Source organism: Nilaparvata lugens, chromosome 5, assembly GCF_014356525.2.
Source record: "Nilaparvata lugens isolate BPH chromosome 5, ASM1435652v1, whole genome shotgun sequence".
Lineage (NCBI taxonomy): Eukaryota > Metazoa > Arthropoda > Insecta > Hemiptera > Delphacidae > Nilaparvata > Nilaparvata lugens.
In genome coordinates, this window is record NC_052508.1 from 15439671 (window position 1) to 15460931 (window position 21261).

General features: G+C 35.0%; 2 protein-coding genes across 7 annotated transcripts in view; one reads left to right on the forward strand and one right to left on the reverse strand.

The window, feature by feature from the left end:
• LOC111048158 (ubiquitin carboxyl-terminal hydrolase 4) overlaps positions 1 to 7373 on the forward strand; it is a 33635-nt gene extending 26262 nt beyond the window's left edge. For 2 of the 3 annotated variants that reach the window (XM_022334022.2, XM_039427744.1), the window contains exons 9-12: positions 293 to 479; positions 3068 to 3324; positions 4064 to 4152; positions 5569 to 5869. In XM_022334022.2, the coding sequence (XP_022189714.2) occupies positions 293 to 479; positions 3068 to 3324; positions 4064 to 4152; positions 5569 to 5634 (599 nt within the window). In that variant the 3' untranslated portion in view covers positions 5635 to 5869. Of the gene's footprint in view, positions 1 to 292; positions 480 to 3067; positions 3325 to 4063; positions 4153 to 5568; positions 5870 to 6837 lie in introns of those variants that run through there. The other variant, XM_039427745.1, reaches the window with a different exon arrangement.
• Positions 7374 to 7611: 238 nt separating this feature from the next.
• LOC111048153 lies at positions 7612 to 18443 on the reverse strand. 4 transcript variants are annotated; one of them, XM_039427746.1, is made up of 4 exons: positions 18334 to 18443; positions 13315 to 13499; positions 10853 to 11139; positions 7612 to 9911 (listed from the first exon to the last, which is right to left on the reverse strand). In XM_039427746.1, the coding sequence occupies exons 2-4, from the start codon at positions 13448 to 13450 to the stop codon at positions 9408 to 9410; spliced, it is 927 nt and encodes a 308-aa protein (XP_039283680.1). In that variant the 5' UTR covers positions 13451 to 13499; positions 18334 to 18443; the 3' UTR covers positions 7612 to 9407. The 4 variants fall into 4 exon arrangements, with proteins under 4 accessions (XP_039283680.1, XP_022189710.2, XP_039283683.1 ...); XM_022334018.2 differs by lacking the exon at positions 18334 to 18443 and adding an exon at positions 16662 to 16883; XM_039427749.1 differs by lacking the exons at positions 13315 to 13499; positions 18334 to 18443 and adding an exon at positions 16662 to 16876.
• Between the last annotated feature and the right edge of the window lie 2818 nt (positions 18444 to 21261).

A 21261-nucleotide genomic window follows, 5' to 3' on the forward strand; every position in this document is an offset into this window, starting at 1 on the left:
AAATGCTAATGAATGAATTATTATCATTAAACGAAAATCCAAATAAAATGCTGTAAATCGAATTTCCATCTAGCTGTTTACCCTGTTGTCAATATTTGCAGTAGCAAAAGTCTTCGGGGAGAATTACAGCATTTAATTTGGATTTTCGTTTAATAATAATAATTAGTACTGTAGAACTTCAATTATATTTTCTACAAATACTCTTCAACAATTGTCACTTGATTTCTTATCTTATGCATTGCTTTCATGTGAATTTTCGTTCATGTTAATATGCAAGTACTTTTGCTTGCAGAATATCAAGGTGATCAGTGCTTGGTTCTGCAGTGGACGACATCATCTATGCGAAAATATTTCAAATCTCAGACGCCAAATCAAGATAGTTCATTGCTAACGCTCGAAAATAAAGCTCGCAAACTGAATCTGCAAGATTGTCTTGATATATTTGCATCAACAGAAAAACTCGAATCTGGAAATACATGGTAAGTTATGCATTGATTTATTTCATGTATTTAGTATAACCGTAGAGTTGAGATACCGTTTAAGATACCTACCTACCTAGATTATTTGTCTCTGGTCTGGTATAACTTTTCGTTGTAATTCTCATACATTTTTCCAATTTTATCAGAGAAACGTACTAGTTAAGAAAGCAACCATTCAACTGTTCATTTATAATTTCATTTTATGAAATTTTGGTATTTGAGAATACTCACTTGAAATAATTGACAAACCATTAAGGTTGTCACTCACCCTTTACGTCTTCGGAAGACGTAGCCATATCTTCCTAATGTTGATCCACACTACGCAATCTGTCTCCTCCACACCAGCGTAGCGTAGCTTTCAGCATTTGGAGATAGGACGGCTATGTCTTCCGAAGCCATATTTCTAGCTGTATGTAGCTGAGTGTGTGACGACCTTAAGACGTAAATGATAATAAATTGTAATAATTGACAAGATGTGAATAAATGAGGATATTCAATTGCTTTTAGGAGGTTGAGAATTGTGTTTATTTTTGGCAAATTGTTGAATGAGTAATGGAAATGTGTGAATGGGAAGATATAATTGAAAAATGTGAAAATAGACTTCTTGACTGATATTACTACATTGGATGGCCTTTGAATATTTATTGGAGGTTTTGGCTTGCTTTGTCTACTTTGGCTCACATTATTACATAGTGGCTTTCTCTATGCTTTTGAATCGATTTTTCTAAAATGAGTGCGAGCATTGAAAGATAATTAATTATATGAGAGACAGAATTGAATGCTTAGGCCCTGTTGCACAACATCCGGTTAAATTTTAACCGTGATTAATTCCATGAGAACCAATCAGAGAAGCCGTCTTTTCAAAAACGCCTTCGTGCAACCGGCACTAAGTGTGTTGAATAATGTATATTTCAGAAATTATATATTTCGCTATCCTTTCAACTCAATCGACTCTAAGTAGTATAACTGTACTGGGATCAGTTATAACTTTTTTACTCCTCCTATAATCCTCTTGTGGGTGAATGATCCTAATCTCTAAGATTAGAGGTAAGATTCTAATCTCTTCAACATTGCCCTTAATACTTCTCAACTTTATAAATTCAAGACATTTCATGAAATAATATAATGTTATAAAGTCATTGTATCTATATTGAGATTCACATTGTAAAGTGGAAATGATAGGATGACATAGTTGCCATGTTTCCTTTTCCATCGTCTTCTACAGTAGATGTGATTCTGATTCAAGTCATTCCGGTATATCTCAGATATTATTAACTGTTGATTGTTGTTAATAATGATTAATAAAGCTAGATTTGCACAGAAAAGTGACAGTGAAAATATAATTCTCACGAGTTCTAATTGGAGTATTCACACTCAGCCCGGCTGAGTGAGTATGAATAATACAATTTGAACTTATGGGAATTATATTTCCACTGTCACTGTTGTGTGCGAATTCAGATTTATATATAAAATATATTACACTTAACAAGAAACATATTTTTTAGCCTACGAATGACTTGGCAACAATGTGGGGTTGGAAAGGATTGAGGTATCTGATTTTTCCAATGACAGGCAAGCATAGCAAACCATTGTTGATTAAGTGCTGACTGTACAGGGCCCGGCATAAAAACCTGACGATTTTTGAGGGATAATAACTAAAGTGGGCTTCGTACAATTAAATCATATAATATATCAAATTAAAGATAAAATTTCGAAATTTATAGTGAATTACATAGACTACGCACAAATTTTTTATTTGTAGATTATGTCATCCAAATGATTTCCGTTACTTTTCACACACTCACTTAACCTAATTCCAAAATTTGCCATTGCTCGCTCAATCATCACTTGTGGAATTGCTTCAATTTCTCTTTGAATGACTTAATTTAGTTCTGGGGATTTTTGGCTGCTCAATAACGGTAATTTTGTTTATTCACAAATCCCGAAAAATGAAAATGTTCCTCGTCACTTGTAAGAATAACGGTATCCTGGTGGACATTTTCGAGAATGATCTCGCAAGCGGCTTTGCAATGTGCTCAATAATTTACATCAAGTTGTATCTTATACGGATGGAATTTTAGGTCGAATGAAGAATTCGTCGTACACTTCGATCAGAAATGCTAGCGCAACAGCATGTTTCGCTGCTGAACGTCGTGGAGGTCGTGTAACAGCTACTTAGGCGTTTTTAGGCGTTCTCACGGTTCGTTCTCTTCCTGTTGGTTTCGTTTTTAAGCGGACAACGTGTTCCTGAAATTCTTTACCCACAACAAGATCGTATTCCTACTGGGAACAGGCGCTTGTCGATTTAAATTATTGAAATGTCTGCGACATAAACGCTGTGCTAAAATAACTGAGTCATTATTTTTAAAATAAGCTTCAATCACAAACGCATGATGTTCACTTGACCACGACATACTGGCTACTGAAATGGCAAGAATAGACCTGTCGATGTGCAACATTCCTGCCTTTTCAATGACAGTGGTTCAAACATAACAATTACTACAAAATCGTCAGATTAATATGCCGGTCCCTGTATAATGTGAATCTCAACATCTTTTAATTGATTAATTAATTACTGTGTTTGACAGGAACTGTCCTAGCTGTAAAAAGCCGTCAGTTGGAGGAACGAAGAAGTTCGATGTTTGGACACTGCCCAACGTTCTAATAATCAACTTGAAACGATTCTCTTACATCGTGAACAGACATGACAAGTTGAATAAGAAGGTCGACTATCCGTTGGAAAATTTGAAATTGAACGATTACCTGGTCAACAAGAACCACGCGCCAGTCTCCTACAATCTCATTGGAGTTATCAATCATTATGGCGGGCCGTCTGAGGGACATTGTAAGTGTACATTCATCTCTGTCCATATAAATGCATTTAAAGCTTTAGGACCAAGCCACATGAGGCTTTAAAACATTAGTTTTTAGATGTGCCGGCAGGGCAGGAAGCTCTCCGATTGGGTTTGCGGTCGAGCAGATAATCAGCCAATCCAAGAGCTCCCTGCCCATGCCGACTCCTCTGAAAACGCCTCATGTGGCTTGGTCCTTACTGTTTATACATACACCTCATTTGTTTATTGAGCAGTATAATTAAATAACTTTTTGCTATTAAAAAGTATGACTAGCAGTCTGATTTGTCAATGAATGAATTTATTGACTTGATATGACAACGAGATCTTTCGGCAGGACCGCCATCTTCCTGGAAGAAGAACGAAGCCGTTCGTGATGGAAAACAACATGGAAGAACAGTATAATTCGTTCGTTTATTGATAATTCAAAATTTGGAATGAATCAACAGGCACTTCCCCAAATTTGTTTCTTACTTACTTACAGGTCTACAGGTCTTTACAACCATTGGCCTCCCTCACATAGCCTCTCTATCTTTTGTTTCTATAGCCAAATTTGTTTCTATCCCTAATTTAATAATTTTAAGAATATATAGTTTTCATTAGTTGGTGTGTATATTCACAATTTCAACGAAGTTGACTGGAATCGAATTATCATCTGTATAGTATTTTGTCCTATCTTGGCCATCTTCGTTATTTAGTTTATAACTGGTTTTTGTTTTATTTTACCTACAGATACAGCATTTGCAAAGAATCGAATGGACAATCAGTGGTACTGCTTTGACGACAGTAATATTCACAAGTTGAAAGAGAAAGACGTTGTGGTGAGTAAAGCAGTGAACATTTTTTATTTTTCAATTTTATAGATAATTTCAGTTTAATCACGGCAGCGATTATTGTCATTTTGTACTTTGTAATCGTTTAAAAATATTTAAATCATCACTATTGAAGAGCTATTATATGTTTCATTGTTCCTTTCAAAGTAGTACTATAGTGAGGTCCACATTATAATGGCAGTGTACGATTGACAATACTGTTGCTGTCCTTTTCTATCATACAACAAAACAGATAGCACTATCTCTCTCTCGCTTTGCAATGTTGTCCATTTGCCAGAATATTTTATATTTACTTTTGACAGTGACTGTACAAAACTGAACAAACCATATTCTTTCTTCATTCTATCAAAATACACAAGTCGTATAATTGATTTCAAATGTATTTTTGAAACGATGAAATAATTTTTAAACATTACCGTATGAGAAACACAAATTAAAATACCTGAAATGACATTTTAAAAGTTGATAACCTACCATCCTAGATTTCATCCATGCTTCAGTTAGCCTACCCGTATAGGTTAGACCTACTCGTACCGGTATAAATAACATTGAAAAGTTATTTCAGGATTAATCCATTGAAATTACTTATTTTTAAGAAGGGCCTCTATTTTTCTATTATTTTAAAAAGAAATTGGAATAGAATTCCTACCAAATAACTAAATTTCTGTTGTTTTGAAATTCAGATCGGTGTATCACAGCTTTTTTAATTAGCCGCCATTTCAGGTTTGTATAAAAATAAAAATCTGATCTCAGTTATGGAAGCAAATTTTTTAATCAAATTATGAAAAAATATATTTTCTTGATCAATTTGACATTAAATTGATTATTTTATCAAGGATATGATAATTATTATTGGATTAAATTTAATAGGATGAATTGAGTAACAACTGTGTACAGTCAGTGGCAAAATGGAGAGAATTGGCAACGTTTTTCTCCTATCTTTCTTCACTGCCATTATAATGTGGACCTAACTATAGTAATGATATTATTTTGAATCTAATTCTCCTTAATATTCTGCTCTAAAGTAGAGTTCACTCATGAATATTAGTTGCCAAAATTTACACTCTTAAGTGAGTTGCATCACGATAGATTTATTAAAATAGGCTAGGTAACATCAAAATTCTGATCGTATTGTAATAGAGATAATTCAATTCTTTTGAGCAACAGTTTCATATTATTAATCATGAAATTTATTGAATGTTTTAAATGGACTGCTGGCGGAGTTGCAATTGTTTCAAATGTTTTGATTGAATTTCAATTTGAAATAGAATCCCTACGAAACTTATTGGACTCGTAAACAATGTCTCTTGTGAATTTCATCTTTGATTTTTTTAGCTCAAGCGATACTCCCTCTTATCTCAACGTTATTCTCTTGCTAATAATAGTTTTCAATCTTTTTTTCAGACGAGTACAGCTTACGTACTTCTCTACATGAAGAATGATTTGATGAAAGAAGAAAACCAAACATGATATGAATCTCAATGGACGGTTTGATTTAGTTCTGTTTTTATTTGAAAGATCTGATTTTGTGAAAAGACTCTTCCATGTGTGCTAACTCCCAAAGCTGCCAAAATACTCGATCTTTGTAAATAATACCTAGTACAAATTCAATTAAGTTATTGTTATTCAATTCAGGAGCTCATACCCAAGAATGATTTTTTCTTGGTACAAATTTGATTTGAGGATTCTTACTCTGATAAATTTACATAACAGAAAATTTAAACACAATTTTAGATAGCAGAAAAAATAAACACTGCAAATAATAAAATGAAAATATGAAAATGAAATGAAATGAAAAAAAAGTCTCTATGATTAAACAGAAGTCATTCTAGGAAGAGAGAGAAAAAAATAGTAACAAGAGGAAATAATTAAACACACAACTTAAGGAGTAGTAAAAAGCAAAGAGATCACTGTCACAGAAGACTTTCTCCAATCAAACTCCAACCATCAACGAGGGATTGACCTCAGCAACCCACTCCTCACCTCTCTCTCTGACCCAGCAAGCTGAACATTCAAACTCAATTTGTTCATCAATCTCTGCACTCTTATGAAAGGTGAGAAAAAATGGTGCACCGTTCTGCACCTTGGAGCCGCAAACAAGTTAGCATTCCGCCTATTGAATGCTGGAACACTGATATTCAGCATTGCAAGCAAGGTAGGAGAATTTACAGCACCATCCAACAATGCCCAAACAAACAAGGCAGATGTTTTATCTCGACGCTGACGTAGAGACTCCAATAGGAAAAGATCCCTCAATTGCTGAGTCGGGAACCCCAGGGGACACGACCCACCAAACCTTCTGAAGTATAAGAACCTCATCAGCTTGTTCTGTACCCTTTCAATGACCCGAATGTTTTGGTCTGAGTGAGGACTCCAAACCATGGATCCATACTCCAAAGTGCTTCTTACCAAGGCATAATAGACACTCAGTATTGCCACAACATTGCTGAAGTCAGCTGCATTTCTCAGGACAAACCCCAGTAATCTGTTAGCCTTGGAAGACACAAATTAATTGAATTTCAATTTGAAATAGAATCTCTACGAAACTTATTGGACTCGTACACAATGTCTCTTGTAAATTTAATCTTTGATTTTTTTCAGCTCAAGCGAAAAAACTACCTCTTATCTCAACGTTATTCTCTTGCTAATAATAGTTTTCAATCTTTTTTTCAGACGAGTACCGCTTACGTACTCCTCTACATGAAGAATGATTTGATGAAAGAAGAAAACCAAACATGATATGAATCTCAATGGACGGTTTGATTTAGTTCTGTTTTTATTTGAAAGATCTGATTTTGTGAAAAGACTCTTCCATGTGTGCTAACTCCCAAAGCTGCCAAAATACTCGATCTTTGTAAATAATACCTAGTACAAATTCAATTAAGTTATTGTTATTCAATTCAGGAGCTCATACCCAAGAGTTCTTTTTTCTTGGTACAAATTTGATTTGAGGATTCTCACTCTGATAAATTTAAAACTCATAATATTATTAGAGTTATTTAGTTTGATAATTAATGTTCAAGTTGAGAGCTCATAATTCAGAATTATTTGTTCTTGTACAAATTTGATCAGTTTTAGGAGATCATAAACCATGATAAATCATTAAACAAAAACCAATTAATTGAAAACTCATGATATTATTTTTACAAGTTTATGTTGAATAATTTTATTTGGCCTACTGACTGGAATAAAAATTTCCATTAAACCTTTAATGGTTTGTTATTTTTCCTTCAGAGTTGGCATATCCTTGAAAAAATTGTTCTTCAACTTGTATTATTTTCAGTTATATAATTTCTTGTAAACCTGATTGAATATGAAACTAAATCTAATTAGAAATTATTTGGTTCGAATTGATGCATTATGGAATCCAAGTAAGTTTTGGCTAAAATATATTGACACTACTTATTGAGAGCAACTGTGCAGTGGGTCCAATAGAGTTACTCAATAATCATAAAAAATAATTTGTTTTATTGCCTGTACAAAGTTATGATACAAAAATATACAAATTAAATCATAACATTCTCAATAAATTCAGTCTTAAAATTTTTTAAATATTCAACAGACTCAAATCTTAACTAATCAAGTAAGTTTATATAAGTTGAACATGTTACATTTTAAAAGGTATCTGTTGAAAAAATTATTGCACTGGTGAAGTAATATTAATTATTTAAAGAGAGGAATAGCCTCTTACATTTGTGCTTTTAGTGTGACAGAAGAACATGCTATACAGAATACACCCAAAACAATTCTTGATATTAGATGAAAAAATGTTTCATCTAAATTACAATAGAACCCTGGTTAACCGAAATAAAGGGGTAGAGCCATTTCGGATAACCAATTTTTCTGTTAAATGTAATATTCTAAAAAAAGCCTTAAGGAAAGTCTATATAATTCAGTGTTTCATCTCAGCTACAATAAAAAGTTATAGTGGATTAAAAAATAGTATAAATTGATGGACTGAAGTTAATAAATAATTATATACATTACATATTATAGAAATTAGTGATACAATTTCTGAGGTGAAGAAGAAGAAGATAAAAAGCTTGTGGTTGTACTTTTCAAAAGAGTACCAAAGAGTAAGAAAATTTAAAACTATGTGTCATTAAAAAATATATTTTCTGGACGAATAAAATGTAACTGATGATTATTAACAAGAAAGAACAGTTAATATTACATCAGGCTGGGCACTAATGGTAGGAAATGCATGTTTACCATCATAGCCACCTCTAATACAGGTGTATTAGAGGTGGCTATGTTACCATGCACACACACTCATGTTCATCATGCATGTTTTGTCATCAGCGAGAGGCTTCTAACATAAAATGAACAAACAATATCAGTAAATAAATCACTGGAAAATTACTGATTATAATGATAGGAAAATAATTTAACCTCAATTAGAGCAGCGAAAAAACTAACAAATTTACTCGACGCCGTTCTCTGTAATTACACAACAATGTATGACGACATTTACATCATACAAAAATGCATGAAAATGCTGTGTTGAATAAATATTTTATCTATCTATCTATGCAGGTCCTACCGTTAGTAGCAAGCCTCATATATACTGAAATCAGCCATCTTTTATAAGATGCAGAACATCCTCAACGCTGTTCTATCTTTCTCCACTGCAATTTTAACGTAAACCTCACCATAGACACATGAATGGCAAAAATTAAAAAAACATCTTAAAGCTGACTTTCTTCACTGCCATTATAACGTGAGCCTCATCATAGACACATGACTGGCATAAATGTAAAGATGAAATAAAAACGATATTGTCAGTTCCACATAATTTATTTGAGCCAAACTCAAGTTTCAATGCACTAAGGCATCATCTTCAGTGGTTTTTTTTTTTTGTTAGACTGAGGGAATTGGATAGAGAAAGGAAATTCTGGTTCTCACTCTCCACTCACAGACTCAAGTCTATGTGGAGAGTATTCATTTTTAAATGTGTAAATGAATTTTATAAATTTGTATTATGTTTTTGTGAATAAAAAGCTATTTGATTTGGTTGATCTCTGTATTTCCTTTCCCTATCCAATTTCCTCAGTCTAACCATGATGATGCCTTAGTGCCTTTGAAACTTGAGTTTGGCTCAAATAAATTGTGTGAAACTGGCAATATCGTTCTTATTCTACCTTAATATGGAGAAATTCCACAAGTAAATGTTTAAAGTGTAAATTTTAAATGTAAAGAATTTTCTCTAAAGCTAGATGGTGATCTTAGTGTAGGAGTGCGGCTCATGAGCGCATATCCACTTTGCACATGTCGTTGACGAAAAGCGAGTCGGGATGCGCCGAGTCGTTGGCCTGTTGCGGCGGATATCCAACGGTCGCCGACTGCGTCATAGCTTCCGAATAGGAGTTGGCGTTAGACGCCGTCTGCTCAACGGTCGCGGACTGCGTCATGGCTTCCGAATAGGAGTTGGAGTTCGATGCCGACTGCACACTAGACATCTGAAACTCCTCCATTTCCAGCTCAAACAGCAGATTGCCGATGCGGTTCTGCGCGATCGCACGGTTGCGCGGCGACAGACGACGCAGCTTGAACGCGACCATGTCGCCGAACGTGCTGCTCTCGTCTTTCGAAGCCACAACGTCCCCCACTCGCCCTATGCATCCGTACGTCTGCGCGTCCACTGCGCCGCCACTCACCAACGGCTTCTTTCGCTTCAGGATGTTACTCGTGCCTGGTTTTGAGTTTTGAATGGCGAAAGACATGTTTTGTTGGGTTCCTGAACCATCCTGCAACAATTTTAGAAACCAATTATATAGCTACAGTACGTCCCATAGCTTCGCCTCCGTGACTTTCCTCCATCTATTTACTGTATTCTCAATCATTTTTTTCCAAAACATACATGATAAACATTGGATTCTAAAATCTTATTCTATACATTCAGCAAGTCTTTTATTCTACAAATAAGTTTTTCAGAACATTAATTGTGCACTCATGTTTTTTCACATTCATTTTTATAATTGGATTGCGAGAATTATTCAATTGTAAAATCCATAATATATATTATGGTACCTAATTCTCAAGTGTATCCCCATAAAGTGTGAGTTTAGACTTTTTTGCACAGATAGTGAGTAGATAATGGGTAGAAGACAATGTATTTCTTGATGTGTTCCCCCTCTCACCGATTCACTCTCATAGTATTGGAGGAGGAGACGCTCCCTACTTCTAGAGTTCAATTGCTGTCTGGACTTCGAAGCATGCAGCTCCGTTCATGTTTTCCCGCAAATTTCAAGTGAATAGCCTACCATTTATTCACACTACTCTAATAACTAGAAAAACTAGTAAAGAAAATAAAGTAAAGAAAAATTAGTGTAAAGTTTCAACTGTTTTGAATTATTTATGTTTCATTTTGTCAAGGAAAAACGTTTCCAATTTATTGAATGAAACAGACTAAGAAATTGTCAAAAAACCACTGATTTATTGATAATTAGAAAGACCGGTTTCGGTTATTACACCATTGTCAATCTAAACTAAAACTAAATACAAGAGCAGCAGAATTTCCAATTTATTATAAAAATGAGAAAATAATTATTTATTTGCTGTAACTATTTACTGCGACTACGCCCCGTTTCGGAAAGCCAAGTTTCTGACTCCAGCTGTTTAAAGTCTAGAACTTAGCTAAATCCCGAGCTCGGAAACCAGCCCTAGGAGTATTGTATTTGAGACTCACCTCATCGGTTACCGAATCCTTTATGAATGACATTGCGTCATAGGCGAACCATGCCGACACATAGTTGTCAGTTTTCTTAGCTCTTTGGTATTCTTTTGAGAAGTACGACCTCAGGCTTTTTATCTTCTTCTTCACCTCAGGAATAGTCAAATTGTACTGCTTTGACAGCTCATTCAGAGCTTCCCTTCGCAACAGTTTATTGGAATAATTCTTGTCCAGTGTATCCCACAGCAGATTCAAACTTTTGTAGCTTTGGATGAAATTCATAACATCAGTATTAGCCATTGCTGAAAAACAACAAATGCTTGTTTCAGAAAAGATGAAACTAATACCGTATATTATCTATCATTATTAAATGTATCGTCACCCATATTTTCTCAGGGCTCATTATCAGTCACTATATAAATTGGTGCTTGGCAGACGGCCTGAAATCCATTACCGTACTGTATAAAATTTATCAAGTTACAGTATTATATATATTTTTTGTTGTTGTGGTTGATGTCAATAACGATTTTTTGAATTATTGTTATTATTATTATTACATTGGTGCTTGCAATAATATTGTAGTACTCATTTTTTAATATATTATTTGGATACATGAGAGAAGTCCAGAACCAATTTTTTCATGCAAAATTTCCTTGTGATAGATACAGAGTGGCCCAAAAACCTCATATTTTCCAGTTTTCAGCTATTTTTGGCAAATCCAGTTATCAGACAGAAAAATTTGCTGTCGCCTTATTTTAGATTATAAAATTCTGAATAAAATGAAATCATTCCGAACTGTCTATCTCCAATGAGTACCGAGTTATGATTTTTCAAAAATGAGTAAAATTTTAAGATAAAATCAACTTTGATTAATATTAGTTTTTGATAAACAATATCTTCCGATTACCATTTAGATGTACAGTTCAAAATCCCTCTGGGCGTAATTCTGTGTTCTACATTCTGAGACCAGGTAGAACGCTCTATCTCTATCTCATAACGATTTTCAGGTACACCTGACGACAACAATGCTCCTTTTATTATCGAAAACACCTAATTTTTAGCTTCAACCATCAACACCAACCAAATTGTCCTCACAGTGATATTTCACACGATGATACAAGTTCATGAGATTATATTCTATGAGAATCACATCCTTTTTTATGTCTATATTGACTGGACTTTATAGTGTTTTTGGTTTTTATCTTTCTTTTCTTGTAATATTGGGAAGTGTAAAGTACGTTTTTTAAACAATGCATTTTAAAATTTCACGTTTGTTATGATGATTAGATACAGTAGATTTTAGTATAAATACGGTATAAAAAGTAATCTTATATTAATATTGAATACATAGCCTATAGTAGCCTATAAACCTATAGTGAGATCCACGTTATAATGGCAGTATTTGATGTTGTTGTTGGCAACATTGGTCTGTTATTGGTGTAGCTTCACTACGTTGTCAAATCGTATTTGAACAATGTAGAAATATAATAAATTTACAAAATATTTCATCTCAATTATGTAAACTAATTTTTCAATTATTGAAAAATATTTGAACAAGCGTTAGAGAGTCTTACTTTTGACTCAAGGCCAAAGTCGTCCGTCTGTTCAAAGTTTGTATGTTCTACAATAACTTTTGAAAGAATTGATCAATCAGATTCAAATTTTGAACATGTACTCTTCGAACCTTGTTGGTACAGGTCAAGTTCGTTGAACAACCAAATTGACTCACTCCTTCAACCTTTTTCAGGATATAAAAATTACATTGAAAAAGCATAAGAAAAAAATTGCTATTTAGAATTTAGTCAGCTTGATGACTAATTCTATATAGAATTTATTCAATTGCATGCTATTTCTATAATTTTTCCATCCATTTAAAAGAAATGTTCTCTTCTAGTTACACGGTAGATTGACCTTGTTTCAGATTATTAATATACAACTTTTACATAAAGTGGCCGGACGTATGCTGAGACGCACGCAACACAGCATAACACAATGCAGAAAACTGTGCCGTCATGTTACTCAACAGCGATGCGTATGCTGAGACGCATGCATATATGTATGACACACGCGAGGGTCGGCATGTGACAGACACCGATTTTTCAGCTTACGCCAGGCATGTTTTCAATTTTTAGGCTGCACTGAACTGTAGATGGCAACTGATTGAAATGGTGCGCAAAATTTCTGTTCTGTAAGATGTGAATCTTGAAGATCACAGTAAAAAACAAATTAGAGACTGTTTAGAAAGAATTTGAGCATTTATTAACTGGCAAAAATTACAAAATATCACGAAAAATGTAGAATATGTATGTTAATTGAAAGCAATCAAATTTAAGAAAATATATACAAGAATAACAATGCAATAGCCTGCCTCTATAATTCAATAGTAGCCTAATTGGATTGTTATTTAGGTCATCTGAAAATAATTATTTTCCTAAATAATTATAAAATGAATTCTTCAATTTCCATATCGGACTCACAGGAGCTGTTACATAAAATACTATGGTCCATCTTGGGATGTGCATGTATGTGTTCTGCCTGATTATATGCTGGCCAAAAAATCGTGTGCTGCGCGTCTTGCACCGTAAAACGTGGCCTGCGTGGGCTGCCTGGCATGCGTCTCAGCTCGCTTCCGTTACCGTGTGTTTGCCTGTCTATTATCGGTCTGCAACATATGCGTAATATTAATAAACAACTTGTGATGGTAGTTACTAAAACGTTGGTATTATTTAGGTGATTTGAATTTTGATTCTGAATCAGTCACCCATATGAAGAAACCTACCATATAAAGTTCCATGGATTCACATAGGCCTACAGGATTGATGAAGATTATGAAAACAGCTTAATATGGTCTGGCCCATTCTGTTCATTCTTGTATAAAAGCAAATTATATTTAATTCTTCAAGAAACTTGTGACCCCCTGGGTTGGATAACTCGCTCATGAACTGTTGTATTGATCTTTGATCAAAAAATACACAACCTGTGACCAACAGGTTTAGTAAGAATTGTGGAAACAGCTAAATATTCCTTTTCCAAAGATAATTTGACAGTGGGCTTCATTGGGAATCCTATTTGAATTGCAAAAAAAAACGTTTTCTGTAGCTTCAAAATTTTGGTCCGCCATCTTAGTTCCACCACATTGAATTGAACTTTTTTTTTAAATGGAGAGGTTTTAATACAAGATCAAAACAGAATTTCAAGAAAAAATGAATGGTGAAAATCGCACATCAATATACCCAACGGTTTCACAGATATTCACATTTCAAGATAGTAATGAATCATACATTAATGGAATAAATGAGTACCGTACGGTACATTACAAACAATATGACAGATCAAATTTTTTTTTGTTTAAAGTTTTAAATATGCAAGTAGGTGTTCAGTGTTCACTAACTCTTCATTTTTAATGTAGATACTCATTTATTCCATTTTGATGCTGACTTTATGATTCAGAGGCCCCGGTTCAAATCCCGGCCCGGGCAAGATATCTACGGGCCACTCCCGTGTTTCGGATGGATACGTTAAGTCGTCAGTCCCAGCTGCCTGAAAAGAAGTCGTTGGGTCATGTCAAGAGGTTCTGAAATTGATCAGTTACGACTTGAAAACTCTGACATCAGACCTGAGTCAGCCAGGTCACTCGATATTATTATTATCTATCCCATTTCGTATGATATATTAACTTGGTATCTTTAAATGTGAAGATCATTGAAATGCAGATGGAATTAAATAGAGAATGCATTTATTCAAATGCTAATTAATATATAATTATTATTTAACGAAAATCCTAAATAAATGCTGCAAATCACCCTAAGACCTCTGCTACTGCAGACATTGACAACAGGCTAACAGCTAGATGGAAATTCGATGAGAACTACTATCCAAAAATTAGTTGAACCCGGGGTTTGATTCCCGGGCTGGCAACTAATTTTTGGATAGTGGTTCTCATCGAATTTCCATCTAGCTGTTAGCCCTGTTGTCAATGTCTGCAGTAGCAGAGGTCTTCGGGGTGATTTGCAGCATTTATTTAGGATTTTCGTTGAATAATAATTATATATTAATTAGCATTTGAATAAATGCATTCTCTATTTAATTCCATCTGTAACTGGTTGGCCGCTATGGTTTCGTATAAAATGAGCGCTGCTATCCAGAGATTGTCAGTTTGGTGTAAGGTTATAAGCATTCCTGACTGGCAATTGGGAGGTACCGGGTTCGATTCCCGGGCAGGCAACTAATTTTTGGATAGTAGTTCTCATCGAATTTCCATCTAGCTGTTAGCCCTGTTGTCAATGTATGCAGTAGCAGAGGTCTTCGGGGTGATTTGCAGCATTTATTTAGGATTTTCGTTAAATAATAATTATATCATTGAAATGGTTTGAGATATCAATGTGCGGGTTTCGCCATTAATTTTCTCTTGAAATTCTGTATCAAAATCATGTAGCCTATCACATGACCACGCTCCCATTTGAAAAAATGAAGTTATTGGATTCGAAATGAAGTTGGATTCATATCAGATATGACGGATCCAAGATGGCGGACAACAATTTTGAAGTGACAGAAGAGCAGTTTTTTATTCGAATTGGACCCCCATGAAACCTATTGTCAAATTAACATTGTAAAAGAAATATTTAGCTGTTTCCACAATTCTTACTAAACCTGTTGTTAACAGGTTGTGTATTTTTTGATCAAAGATCAATACAACAGTTCATGAGCGAGTTATCCAACCAACAAGTTTCTTGACGAATAAAATATAATTTGTTTTTATACCTACAAGAATGAACAGAATGGGCCAGACCATATTAAGCTGTTTTCAAAAGTTTTCAGACGGCATTTTTAGAGTGGCCAGACCATATATTAAGGTTTTTTTTTGATCTGGCCCTTTGCATCAGATTATACCACCATCAACTATTCTCTGAAAAAGGCAGTGGCAAGGCAGAGAATCGGTAACGCTGTTCTTCTATCTTTCTACACTGCCATTATAACGTGGACCTCATCACTATAGGTCCTAGTCCTAGCCAATGTAATACATTCTATACTCACTGATCCTAGCCCTAAAAAAGGATAGGTTAGCCTAATGGGTAGCTAGGACCCATCCTTTGCCTATAGGATGCCTAGAGTAGCTATAACCTTATTCTTATCAACAGACGCAAAAATAAACTCTGTTAGTATGTATAAACTAGACAGTGCAATAATTTTCCTTCTGCTCTACATCATCGTCAATATTTATCTCGGTATTAAAACGTTTTTGGATTTTTTGTGAATAATCTTTTTACATCACTTTGATGCGAATTTGATAGGTGTACATGGCACACTCTGTATAAGAATTGGTGCCAGTTGTTTGGGGCAAGCCACAAGTTGTGAGAGAAGCTGATAGAAGAGATAGAGGCATATTGAAAAAGAAGATGCAGAAGCAGTATGGTGTATGGAAAGAGAAAGGGACTATGGGAGAAAGAAAAGGAAAAGGCATACTTGGTGACCGAGAAAATGTCTTGAAAAAGAGTTATGGAGTACAGTAACATCATTCTACATCTAGCCATTCTAATAGCATAAAATAATAAATTTCAAGAAATTCGTTGGATGTTGATTGCTTATTTAATCAATAATGCTATTTTGCTAAAAGATTATCTTGAGTTACTGTAAGCATTACAATTTATGAAGATCAATCCTCTCCTTTCAATTTTCAACATGACCGTACCGTATCTATCCTTATCAACATAGTAAAGCTAGGCCCAATTAATTCCAATCAGAATTTTTACAAGCCAGCCTGTTTTAGAAACTATCATTTCTCTCACTACAAAACATATGATAAGATAGTGATGTTTCTATTTACCTCTCAGTGATTGCAACCAAAATTTTGAAATCGCTTGCGCTATTGCAGACGATGTGGAAACGTCACCAAAATCTGTTCACCATTCAACAATGAAGGAAAGGGCATTGCAATTGCATTCCTTTCGTGGTTCAATACTAAACGTTACTGCGCATGCACTATTGGAGTAGAACGCCTACTCAGAAAATGATACAATATTATTCTTGAATTATTTTAGTTTATTAAGAAAGTATTGCACCAATAAAATTTTCAAAACGAATAATTTTGATGTTTCATTGAAATTTTAATAGTTTTGTCATAAATTATCGTTGCGTGAAGGTTAGAAGATACCAATTCCAGTTCAGCATCAGTGGTTTGAATTGCTTGCAGACAGAGCTGCTCCGTTGCAAGCCCTTCTTCGCGTTGCAACAAGAAATCCGTTTATCTTTCACTCCAATATTGACTACTTGACTCCATACTCCATAGGCTACTATAAATAATAGTGACACCCTTGGTTAGAGAACTCGCTCAAGAACTGTTGTATTGTAATCTATGAAACCCGCAAATTTAAATAATACAGTTGATGAAGATTATGTGAACAGATAGATATTTCTCTTACAAGAATAATTTGACAGTATAGGTTTCATTGGGGATCCTATTTGAAATGAAAAATTACTCTGTCGCTTCAACATATTTGGCCCTCATATGAATCCAAATTCAATTTTTTAAATGAGAAGGTGGTCTTGTGATACGTAATTTCGATTCAGCGAGTTCCAAGATCCAAGAGAAAATAAATGGCGAGAACCGTACATTGATATCTCAACCCGTAACGGTATCTTCAGTTAGTTGATGTAAAAGTTGTAAATTTGAATGAACAATTTGGTTTGATAGATAATGATAATATCAAAAAACGCTTTTTATACTGAAAGTTAATTTTTATTATTTATTTATTTCTCATCCACTGGCCACCTGTAAAAGGGGCATAAGGATTTGTAATTAATCAAACAGTAAATTATCTTCTTAAACATCAACTTGAGGTTTGTAAAAATGTTTATATTCCTCCACTGAGTAGGCACATATTGATAGCAGCTCTTTTTGCAATAAAAGTCTGAAAACTTTTGAACTCCTTACCCCTCGCTCATACATAGTGTGCATCATCTCTCAAATTATTTCTGTATCTGGTCGAATATTGGTGAAATGTTTCTCCTGCATTGAATTCATTTAAGCCTATGTGTTTTTTAAAGCCGATTGTTTCCAGAATATATTGGCTTGGGAGTGGGAGAATTCCAAGCTCTTTGAAGTAGGGCCGACTAGTTCGAATTGACTCCCCTTTCATCACCCACTTCTATAATCTAAACACCTTCACTAAACTGCTAGAATTACTCCAAAAAATGATTCCACAGTTCAGAAGGGAGTGGAACAGAGCGAAATACACTCATGATACGTGTATCCAATTGGGTGATTGGACAAGAACTACAGTTGTTATTGTTACTTCAAGTAGGCATGATACGTTTATCCTTTCATCATATATCACGCATGATACACGTATCTAATTGTGCCTTTTTCAATAAATTGGAAGGTGGATTGGCTTAACGCACTGTCTTGAAAAATACCAAACTGGTGTGTGGGACTATTTCCCTCAGTTTGACTATTTACACAGTTGTGTTGCCACGACTGTGTCTACCCACTAAACTACCTTTATTGTGTTGTGTTACCCAAAGAGACTGACTGATGGAACGCCACAGGCATAGTTTCATCCAATGGTATGCGCTGTCCCAGAGTCGACAAGCTACTTTTCGTGCTTCTCCCTGCTTGCACCTGAGAACAGTAGAAACAGACAACACAGAAACAAACAATAGAAGCATTGAGACAACAATACAGTGCTCAATTGCTGGAAGGGCCTGCCTAGGAGTAAGCATATCTCCTACTCAGATCTACAGAGTGTGACAACCTCTCTTTTCCAAGTTTGCGCCCCAGCATAATCATAAGAAGTACATTGCAGTATTCATTCATCAGTTCATAGTATTTCCTTCAATCATCTCATTACTAAGGCCCGGTTGCACAAAAGCCGGTTCAATTTTAACCGAGATTACTTTCACGAAAACCAATCAGAGAAAGCCTTTTTAAAAATACAGATTCTCTGATTTGTTCTCGTAGAATTAATCACGATTAAAGTTTAACCGGCTTTTGTGCAACTGGCACTAAGTCATCTATACACAGGCGCAGTAACATAAACCGCCTCTATAGTGAGGTCCACGTTATAATGGCAGTGGATAAAGATAGAAGAATAGCGATGCCGATTCTCTGCATTAAGTAATTATATTTTTACCCTGTCAAAAACATAATTGGCATCGTTGTGGACCTAGAAAAGGATAGTACCACCGGCTTTGTCGAATGATAGACAAGGATAGCAAAACCAAAGTTGATCAAATACTGTCATAACGTGGACCTCACTACTATAGAGATGTAGATTGGACTAATTATCCTCCCCATTACATGTAAAATTGCTGTGGCAACTTTACCAATCTATGTGGCTGGAAGCTAACAATATGAGAGGAAATAAATATAATATACGAATAGCAGGTGATAGGTACTATACTTCATTCAACTATAATTGAGAAATGAAAATTTAAACATTAATATCAGTAATTTCAAGCAACTAAAATTATTTGAATGAATAGCTTGCTTCTCTTGTAATAAAGTATTTTTTTGAGAAATGAGTGTAGTTTACATATTATACAAGCCCAGTACGGTATCATTATTAAAATTCTTATTGAAAAAAGTAGTTGTAAAATCTGACAAAGCATCTATTGGAACGGTTTCACTTGTTATTCGTTCCGCTACTACGTAGACATCATGTCGTCATCATGTCTGTCTGTCTGCGCGCTGTGTCTTTTGTGTGTCTGCGCTGACCAGTGACGTCACAGTCGCGGTTCTTTGCCACTGCCCTAGTCAGCTGGTTTTCTATACATTTATTTGTATTTTTTCGTCAGATTGTTTGCCGTTGCAATTTTAATATTTGTGCTATTCGATTTTTTTAGAATTTAATCTTGTCTTTAGGCATCTTACCTTTTAGATATTTGTTACTTTTTCACCATTCGGTTGCAAGCGCTTTGCCTACGTTTCTAACACATCCGGCAGCTTGCCTTTTTCATTGTAGCTTGCAGCGTCTCCGTTTCTTTTCAATGGTGGATAGTCGAGTGTGCTTCCTGCGCTCGGTCTAAACCTTTCATCTGAATTCATCGGACTTACAAAACCTTTTTAAAGTGTGAATTATTCTTTAAATTAATTCGTTTGTTCTATTCTTCAGTGTGATTCAATTATTCATCGAGTTCTTCACTCAGTTACTCTGTTAAAATTGGATAAACTTTGTCAAAAATTGCAACCTCGTGTAAGCGTTCAACGCTATTTATTTGATCTACAGAACCTTTTTAAAGTGTGAATTATTCTTCAAATTAATTCGTTTGTTCTATTCTTCAGTGTGATTCAATTATTCATCGAGTTCTTCACTCAGTTACTCTGTTAAAATTGGATAAACTTTGTCTAAAATTACAACCTCGTGTAAGCTTCAGTTGCCATTTTTCTACAATTGGCTTCACCTCGTGAACCTTAAACTTTCAAGTGCATCATCTCTACTGTTTGGAAATCAATCCAAAAATTCCACAATTTGAAGATCGGATTATTCGTTTGGAATTCTACTCGCTCCAGCCTACTTTTACATTGGGGGATTCGCCTGCTGTAGTGGACGTTTCCATGCTTGTCATCGCATGGCCAGATCACTTCATCGCTTGCTGATGTCCTGTTCCTGTTGGTATTGCGGAGTCATTGCCTGTCTGCCTGGCCACATCTCCTCTTCAAAATTTTATTCAGGTTATGTAAATCGTTCTTTTCAATTTTCATTTACGTATGCATCATTATTGTTTTATTAATGTCTATCTTGACATTCAATTCACTAAGGCCACCGACGCCTATTAATTCATTGGATTTGACAGCTACCCTTGGCTTTACAAGTGATCTTCTGAGGCCACTGACGCCTACTAATTGTTTTATTAATGTCTATCTTGACATTCAATTCACTGAGGCCACTGACGCCTACTTATTATTTGATTAATGTCTATCTTGACATTCAATTCACTGAGGCCACTGACGCCTACTTATTATTTTATTAATGTCTATCTTGACATTCAACTCATTGAGGCCACTGACGCCTACTTATTATTTGATTAATGTCTATCTTGACATGCAATTCACTAAGGTCACCGACGCCTATTAATTCATTGTATTTAACAGCTACCCTTGGCTTCACAAGTGATTTTCTGAGGCCACTGACGCCTATATAATTGTATTCAATTGTAGCAATTATTCTTTGTATTTAACAGCTACCCTTGGCTTCACAAGTGATTTTCTGAGGCCACTGACGCCTATATAATTGTATTCAATAGTAGCAACTATTAATTCTCTGGATTTGACAGCTACCCTTGGCTTTACAAGTGATTTCCTGAGGCCACTGTCGCCTATTACTCGTTCTAATTGATGTCTGTCTTGACATTCAATTCATTGAAGGCCCATGTCGCCTATATTCAACCCGGACTGTCCTCATTTGTATTTATTAGCTACCCTTAGC